This window comes from Chinchilla lanigera, unplaced genomic scaffold (genome assembly GCF_000276665.1).
Source record: "Chinchilla lanigera isolate Chin_1 unplaced genomic scaffold, ChiLan1.0 scaffold00044, whole genome shotgun sequence".
Classification (NCBI taxonomy): domain Eukaryota; kingdom Metazoa; phylum Chordata; class Mammalia; order Rodentia; family Chinchillidae; genus Chinchilla; species Chinchilla lanigera.
In genome coordinates this window covers 9,392,854-9,401,833 of record NW_004955445.1, presented here as the reverse complement: position 1 = coordinate 9,401,833, position 8,980 = coordinate 9,392,854, and the positions used below count along the sequence as shown (strand labels likewise).

The 8,980-nt window shown below is 59.6% G+C and overlaps 1 protein-coding gene across 1 annotated transcript in view; it reads right to left on the bottom strand.

Annotated features, from left to right (window-relative positions):
• Positions 1-556: 556 nt before the first annotated feature.
• Prex1 (phosphatidylinositol-3,4,5-trisphosphate-dependent Rac exchange factor 1) overlaps positions 557-8,980 on the bottom strand; it is a gene marked incomplete at its 5' end in the record, with an annotated part of 171,503 nt that continues 163,079 nt past the window's right edge. The window contains 7 exon segments of the mRNA XM_013518315.1: positions 557-2,091; positions 3,176-3,243; positions 3,374-3,476; positions 4,759-4,931; positions 5,863-5,929; positions 7,060-7,174; positions 7,268-7,411. Of these exon segments, the coding sequence (XP_013373769.1) occupies positions 2,049-2,091; positions 3,176-3,243; positions 3,374-3,476; positions 4,759-4,931; positions 5,863-5,929; positions 7,060-7,174; positions 7,268-7,411 (713 nt within the window).

Sequence of the window (8,980 nt, the reverse complement as noted above, 5' to 3'; positions counted from 1 at the left end):
TGGCCCAGTTACACCAGCCTGGATTCTGATTGGCTGGAACCAAGCCCCTTCTTGAGTACTTTGAACTCCAACCCCCTTCCTATGCAATGAGCCTCATAGGCCTGGGCAGAGGGCAACTCAGGGGCACCCCTTGGGCCCACCTTGACCTCTTGGCACACTTAGGATGCCCAGAAGGGGCGGGGAACTGGCGGGAAAATAACAGCCAGGTTTTTCTACCATCACGTGAAATAGCTCAGCATCCACAGTGAAGTTGAACAGGACATAAAATCCCTTAGTCAGTCTATAGCTGCAGTCACAGGGAGTCCTCACCCAGCCCCCTGTGACTGCAACTATAGACTAAGGGATTTTAAGGGAAGCTGAACTGTTCCAACTATTAAAGAGCAAACTGAGGCACAAAGTGGGGACATCCCTGGTTTAGGGGCCACTGGTTCAAGGACCCTGACCGTAGAGACCCAAACCACTGGGACCACTGGAACCGCAGGAACCGTCCTCCGCATGGCTTTCTGAGCTCGTCCGCCCACACCACTCACCACAGACTAAGCAGATCGTAGCCTCCTTCTTTGTATTATAAACTGACTTTAATAATAATAAAAATCTATCATGTATTTAACGAGAAGAATCTGTACACTTTAAAGTAAACCAGTGCACGGCACCCTGGCCCTCAGGGCCCTTCTCCGTGTCCCTTGGCAGGGCTAAAGTGGGTCCTTGGTTTTCTAACCACAGCAAGAAACAGCGACAAAGCCGCCTCTTACAATCTTGTGTGTGGTGGCGACAGGGGATCCTGGGGTCCGAAGGGACCAAGATACCTCAGCAGGAGTCCCACATCCATGTCCCCAGCCAGCCTGAGTGACCAGACATCCTTTGCCTTCCTCCTCTGCCACCCTTCCCTGGAGATGTAGAGGCTGGGGAACAAAGTGAAGAGGGGTCCCTCTGCCCAGGAGGGCAGGGCCACTGCCTGTCTCTCTCTTTGACTGAGGTGCCCCAAATGCCCTGCTCTGCAAAGTTAACATCAAAAAAATAAATTACAAAGTCCACCACCACTGGGCGTCCCAGGGCCCTGACCTGCACGTGACGCTTTTCAGGCAAGAGGCTCAGCACCCCTGGTCCCCAGCCTTGGCCAGACCACCTCTCAAACCCTTCCTGCCACTGTCCAGAGCGAAGTCTTGAACCCGCACAAGTGCTGGAGACCGAGGGGTGGGCAGAGAAGGAAGGAGTCAACACCTGTGAGGGGCACTGTATGACCCTAATATTAAAAAAGAGGAAATACCAACATTTTAAAATTTTTCAATAATTTAGTTCTTTTTCTTTTTTTTTTTCTTTTTTTTCTTTTTTTTTTTAGTAGAACTGGGTAAAGTTGTCAATACTACGTTATGTTGGTCCTGTTAGACAATATACCTCTCTCTGAAATTTAAAATGTCAAATATATAATCATACAACCTTAGAAAAAAATCTCAACAACAACAACAAAAAAAAACCCCAAAATATAAACCGCAGAGATGTCACGCCATATAAATAAAGTCAGAGCAAATCTTGTGCCCAGGGCTGGCAGTGAGCGACGCTGGGGCCTGGCGTGGGCGCGGTGCCGGGCCCTATGCCTCCGTCTCTCCTGCCAACGCCCCAGCCTCCCCGTGTCTGCCGAGTGGGTCCGTGCAGGGCTGGTGCGTCTGGAAGCTAAGGACGGGGAGACGAGCGTGGCCTCCTGGAATGTGGACCTGGGGGTTTCGAAAGTGCAGGTGCGCCCCATGACCTCCTCTCTGTCCCCTGTGGGACCTGCCAGGCTGAAGTCCAGGCCTTCACCGCACCCATGAGCTCTGGGTCCCTGGACCCCTCGGGCTTCTGGCGGGAGGATGGAGGTCGTGCCACCCGGGCAGATGAGCCAGTCGTGAGAGCGCAGGGTCACGGGTGCATCCTCGAAGGAGGCAGTGGAAGAGGCCAGGCACACCCGGGCAGGAGCGGCCAGCGCCAAAGCTGCAGGAGGCTCTGCCGGAGAGCATGGCTCCACTGTGTCCTCCCACATCCCACACGCGGCACAGTGCGTCTGTCTGTGGTCAGAGGTCGCCGTCCACAGGAGGCTGGCACAGGCGGTAGAGCCTAGAGGTGGAGGCAAAGAGTGAGGGGTCTGGGCAGCAGAGGCGCTTAGCACTACTGTTTCCACTTTTATTTAAACAGGTACGCCGGGCGTGGTGGCGCATGCCTGTAACCCCAGCACTCGGGAGGCTGAGGCAGGAGGATCGTTGCCAGTTGAGGCCAGCCTGGGCTACAAAGTGAGCTCAAGGCCAGCCTGAACTGCATAGCGAGACCCTGTCTCAAAAAGACAAAAAAAAAAAAAAAAATAGGTAATTCACACCCAGAAAACAAACACTCCCTAGGTATGAAAAGAGAGGAAAGGAAAACTATGGACACTGCCACGCCTTCCCCCGGTGCCCAGTCTCCTGCCCCAGGTGGTCTCCTCCCCTGCAGGGCAAGCAGGGCCACGAGGCGACACAGTGGTTAGAGCTGGGTTGTTTGGCTCAAATGGATGCCTGTGAGCAGAGACTGACACAGCATCCCAGCGGGGTACCAGTGTTTGAGACAGTCTCATGGTCCTCCTGCGTGCTGGGGTCGCAGGCGTCTGCCACTGCGCCTGGCTCTGAATCTGGTGATGTTCCCACGTCAGATTTGCTCCTAAAGGACAAAGCGGGCCTCGCGGAGTACAGCCCGCCCTTGAACGCTCCTCACTTACCGCATTGTTTCTGCAGCTTCCTGTGAGTTAAACTATTTCAAAATAAAAAGTTACTTGAAACTTGCAATCACATGCTGAGGGCAAATTCGGTATGAGAAAAGGGACCGACGGAAAGGGGTCAAGGTCCCCATCGGAGCTGCAATGGCGCTGAAACAGCACACGGCGGTGGCAGGACAGAGGGTGGGGCTTCCGCCGTGGCCGTGCGGTCAGGCGGAGGGGACCCACCAAGCGGCCACCCCATGGCTGGCAGTGGAGATGCTGCCTGGTCCTCCCAGGAACCACTGACGCCCCTTGGGAGGGTGGGTAACGACTGAGCCTTATCTGTGGGTTCCGCAAGGCAGACGCAGGGCCCCATCAGAGCACCAGAGGGCCCCTGGGTAAGACCCGGAGTCCGACGCCCAACCCAGGCCTGGTCCTGGCTTCCTGGAGGGAAGGGACAGGGCAGCCACTCACCGAGGTGCACCCTGGGGCATCTGATCCTTCACTCGGAGGTTTTTGGCCAGAATCTCCACCCTGGGGCCCTGGAAAGGAAAAGCCGTCTGGCCCGGGGCCTCCACGACACTGGGGCACCTGAGAGGCGTGGGGAGGGGGCTCCAGGATGCCCACACCGCCCAGCACCCGCCCTCGGCCCCGGGGACGGCCGGGCCTCACCTGCTTCCGCATGATGTCCGTGGCCTGCATGATGCACTTGGGCAGCAGCCCGTGGCTCCGCGCCAGGATGGCCGCCTGCTCCAGGGACACACTCAGGGTGCTCCTGCGGGTGTGAAGGACCAGGGGCAAGAGAGTGAAGTGGGGTGGAGCGGCTTCGGGCCCGCCAAGGCCTCCCGCCCTCCCATCCTCTCCGGGGAGGGGCCCACCGGCTCCCCGGACCCCGGCATCCTTGTTCAGTCAGGGAGGCCATGCTGGCCTGTCCCTCCTCGTCCCTGCCCGCTCTCTCCTCCGGGCAGCCATGAGGCCCACGGCCGAGCCGTGCGCACCCCGTGAGGCGGCACCACGAGGCCCCAGCGCCTCGGTGGGCGAGGATAAGGGAAACATTCACTGAGCGGCCACGGTGGGCTTCCCGGGAGCCTCGCCACGCTCGGCAGGGTCTGACACGGACACGCGGGACCCAGGCTCACGTCTGCTCTCAACGGTTCCAGGCCCCAGGCCTCCTGGGTGCTACCCACCCCTGCCCCTCGCTGCTCTGTGACCCTGGACAGACTCATCCGTCCCTCTGCGCCTTGGTTTCCCTCACTGTGAAACAGGGACGACTGTGAAGGTGGCCAGTGTGGGCCGACAGAGACCGCGGTCCTGTGCTCCGCGGGACACGAGCAGCAGCCCTGGGCTCCCTCTCCCCGGTGTGGCGCCCATGCGCATCTCCCAACACCGCCCACAGCGCAGGAGCAGAGCTGCGCCCTGGCTGAGCGCCCCGGGGCAGGCGCTTGCTCCCTGCGAGGTAGAAGGGCGCTGTTGCCGTGGACACAGACACAGGGTCTCCACGCCCACGAGAACAAGGATCTGCTGAAATGGCTACTCCGCAGGTGCTAGGTGCTAGGTGCTAGGTGCCCGCGTGCGACAATGGGGTCGAACAGGTTCCTGCCCCGGGGCGGGGAACACCCAGCCCCTAGATGAGCCTGGTAGCTGTGTGGCAAGGGCTCCGGGGACAGTGGGGGAGGGAGCTGCTTCAAACAGGGAAGGCTTCGCGGGAAAGGCGGCCTCTCTCTCCAGGGACAAGCAGCAAGGCAGAGGGCGGAAGGCGCGGGGCGGCCAGGTCTCCAGCTCTGCACTACGGAGCTGACCCGTCTGCCGCCCACGGTACACAAAGGGGCCGCACGGCACAGCTGCCCCACAGTGACTGCAGCACCCTGGGCGGACCATCCCTGCTGGACCACTGCACAGACCAACTGCATCCAGAGGGCCAAGGCCTTGTCTGGGTCCGGCAGGCAGTGGCCGGGCCAGGATCTGAATGCAGTCTTCCCACCTCCTTGTCCCGTGCACCCGAGCTTCCCAGAAGCCTGCGCAGCCCCAGCCCGCCCCCCCACGGGGCCCAGGCTCACCTCTGCATGCCTGTGCCGCACATGGCAATCTGGCAGGCCCCCAGGCGGTAGCAGAGCTCTGAGGACACAGGGACGAGGCCTGCTCCCAGGCTCCCAGCCGCACCAGGTTTGGGGTGAACGAAGGACTTCATGAGGCGGCACAGCTCATCCAAGGCGTTGATGGGGCGTATGAGCTGCAAGGCGCCCGGGCGGTCAGGGGGCCCCACAACCCTAAGGAACCCCAACCTTCCTCCCTTTCATCCTTCTCACTCAGCTCTGCCATTGTATCTGTCCTCCCAGCTCCCCTCCCTGAGCTTACAACCCAATTAACTGCTACAACCTCTGCTCAAGAACCATCTGTGGCTCCCCACTGCTCTACCAGCTGGTGTTCGGTATCCACCATGTGTTTTAGGTCCAGCCTTCTGATTTATCCCTTCACCTGCAGATGTGTTCCCACCAAAGCCTGAGCAGGGCCCTCTCGCCTCTCCAAACCACACCTGTCGCAATCGGCTCAAGCTGCACCTCCCCAGGACGAGCCTTCCCTCAGCCCCCAACTTTCCCCGACCACCATGTGGAGGTGGGAGACACCGGCTCACTGTGCACAGTGACGTGCCGGCCAGCCAGACCACAACGTCCCCAACGACTAAAGCTGCCACCTTTTTCAGAGCCCCAGCCACGAGCCCCAAGGCGGGCACACGGAAACCCATGTCCCAGTCAGGAGGCCCGGGGTGTGGGGAGCCCCATGGTCCCAAAGGGCATCGGGGGTCCTTGGAAGAGGCAGCCACCCTGCAAGGCCTGGGAACGTGGCCCCCACATCCCGATCTTTCCGTTTCCCAAGGAAAACTGAACCTTCCAGGAACGCTTTTCACTTCTCAGTGCTGGCAGCACATCTGAAGCAAACACGAAGGACGTGGTGTGGACCCCGCCCGGCAGAGGTTTGTGACTCCACCCAAGAAACGCTGACGCCAGAAAGGGTTAAGGAGAGAGGCATAGTGGGAGTTGGGAGTAAGTCCCCTAATGAGGCAGTCCCAGGACGAAGAGCCATCCTGGGAGACTTCCTGGAGGAAGGACCCTCGGACTTCTGCCCTGACAGCCCTGCCCCGCCCACGCCGGCACAGGACGCACCTGGTCTATCTTCACTGCAGTGGTGCTGGAGTCCGTGGGCAGGTTAGACCGTTCCAGGTAAAATGCCCTGAGAGACAAAGCCGGGGCTGGGCGGGTGCACACCCGCTGCTCTCCGCCCCTACCCATGGGGCAGCCTCTTCAGCCACAACCCTGCGCCCTCAGAAGGAACCGTGGAGAATGTTGGCAGGGCTGTGGGTGCCACGGTCACCTGCTCCTCCACCCCGCCCCACCCCAACCCTCCGAGCAGCGGCACCGCCTGGGCGGATGTGGCTGTGTGTCAGGTCGGCAAGCTGCTGCTGTACAGGGCCAACCAGTGAGTCCTGGAGGCCTGAGACCAGAGTCTGCAACCCACTCAACCCAGCCAGATGGTGCCCATGAAGGTGCTTGTGTGCTAATAAAACTTTATTTACAAGACCAGGTGTCAGCCAGATAAAGAACAGAGCTGGTTTTCCTGCGTGCTGATTCCCACACAAGTATCCAGCCAGCGTGGGGCCCCCAGAAGACCCCGTGGATGTATGCAAATGAATGAGGGGGTCAGTGAGCGATCATTCAAGCGAACGGCACAGAACAGATCCATGGTGTTGGTCAAACAGGTGCCAGTTTTAAGTTGTGTGGCCAAATGCTCTTGCTGGCACTTGGACATAAGCATCTTTCTCCCGTTTTCAAGCGGTAAGGTCGGCCCTCCCCACACCAATCCTCAGCCTCCCTGGGTCCCAGAAGCAGGAGGGCTGTGGCAGAGGGTCCTGGTGGCAGGAGCTGCAGAACTCACCAGCTGCCCCCCTAGGCCTGCCCTCCCTCGGGGACAAGGCCCTAGGAGCCTCACCTCTTTCTCAAGACCAAGAACCCCAGGCCCTCACCTCCCTCCCAGCTCCAACCCCGACTTGGACTGAGAGAAGCAGCTGGGCTCCGCAGAGGAGCAGCTTGGAAGCCAGGGGACTGGGAGCCAAAGATCAGCCGCTTTTGGCTGTGTGGGCTCGGGCAGGCTGGATGTTCTCTGGGAATCGCTTTCCCACCTGTAAATGGGTTAGCACGGCCTCCCATGCACACTGCCGTGACACTCCCGTGCAGGCCAAAGGCCTGGCACACAGTAGGTGCCCAGAAAAGAGTCACTGCCCACTGGCCTGTGGTGCTGCCATGCACGCCCGAGCCTGGCCTTGGCTTCCTGACTCCCGTGCCCGCCGAGGCCCAGGCAGGTACCTGAGCTTGCGGTAGTACTGCTGGACCTTCTCCAGGGACTGCGTGTTGATCTCCTGCTGCAGGTCCTCCGCCGTCTGGCTGCCTGGAAGGGGCGGCCCTTCCACACTCTCCAGAGCTGAGGGAGGAGGGGTGAGGGCAGGTGACTAGGTCGCCAAGTGCCCCGTGGCCCTGGCCAGACGCCGTGGCCCCCCAGCCGCCCGCAGCTCACCTTTCGTGAAGAGCACAGTGTGCAGGCGGAGGCTGGCCCCACTCTCCAGGCGGGACGGCAGCTTGGAGAAGTGGTAGCTGTCCAGGTAGAAGACCACTTTCAGCGCCTGCCGGCTGCCCTCGATGTGGTAGAAGACGTTGGTGTCTGTGAGGGGACCGGGGGACAGTGCTCAGCACGGTGGCTCAAGGGGAGCCCGCCCTTCCACAGCGTCCGGGGCCCTCCCTGTCACCCCACTCAAGAGGGCGGACTCCCAGCCGGGTCTTCCCAGCCTCAAGGCACACCCTGGGGCTCCCATGTCCATGCGCCCCGAGATCTCTTTGTTCGCCTATCCCAGCGGGTAGCTTCAGACAGTCCCACACCGGAAGAGCAGCCTCTGCCCTCCCTCCGCCTCCTCCAACAGGTCCTGTTCCCACTGCCCTTCTCTGCTCAGCAGGACAGCCAGCAGCCTGTGTCTGCAGAGTCCCCTGCTGCTTCTTCGCCTCAGGCCCCCACCTAACAGAAGCCACATTCAGGGGACCTGCATCTTATCTGCTCCCTCCAGGATGGGCTTCTGGCAGGGCCAGCAACTGCAGCACTCAGACCCCATCCTGTACCCTGCCAGGCATTACTAATGGATCGGTGTTTCTCCCTGGGCCCAGGTCAGCCCACAGTCAAGCAGCCCCCGCCTTCAGCTCAATGGGGACCTGAAAAGGAACCTGCCTCCCTCTAGGCTGCAGTCTGCACATTCTCACGAGGGTGACAACACCCTGAGGAGGTGAAAGTTGGTTTTTGAGAGGGAAGGCAGGGAAAAAACCTCACTCTTTCTACGGAAAAAGCACAGATGCAAGGCACATAAACAGAATACACTGGTAGCATTAACATTTCAAGGCAATGTAGCAATTACTAAAAAATGGCTTTGGGGGTTTGTGTGTGTGTGTGTGTGTGTGTGTGTGTGTGTGTGTGTGTATGGTGCTGAGGATTGAAGCCAGGGCCTTGGCACTGAGCTACACCCCCAGCCCTTTTTTTATCATATTTGAGAAAGGGTCTTGCTAAATCAGTATACTCAAAACCCTCCTGCCTCAGTCTCTCAGAGTGCTGGGATTTCTGGGTGTTTCACCATACCCAGCTTCTAAAAGGGTTCTGGCGAAGTGAAACAAAGCTGGCATGTGCTGCAGCAGGGGCCCTGAGGGGAGCTGTGACACACAGATGCCCAGCCTCTGCCCTGGAGTTTTTCACCTGAAGAGCTCTGGGTGGAAGTCTGAGAAGAAGTCTTTCCAGCCAGTTCCCAGGTGCTGCTGGTCCAGAGACCACACCTGGAGCAACACTGCTTAGGAAACCAGCCCAGGTTCTCGTCCCCAGATGGCCAGGACCCAGGGCCCAGTCCCACCCCACGCTGACTCAGCCTGGCTAGGGACAGGGGCTCAGCATCCTTGAACAGCTCCCCCAGTGATTCTGGGGTATAACCAGGGTGAGACCCACTGGGCTAAAGTGGAGCTCCAGGAGGGCAGAGCCACAGGGGCCAGAACCCAAAATTCTGCTGGACGCAAACCATGTGTTTCTTGTTATGGATGCACAGGTAGATGGGTGGTCAAATGGACACGTGGAGGGATGGATGAGTGCATGGGTAGGTTGGTGGGGGGATGGGTGGGAGGATGGGTAGATCGTGGGGGGATGGGGAAGCAAGTGAATGGATGGAGAGATGGATGGATGGGTGGGTGGATGGGTGGGTAGATT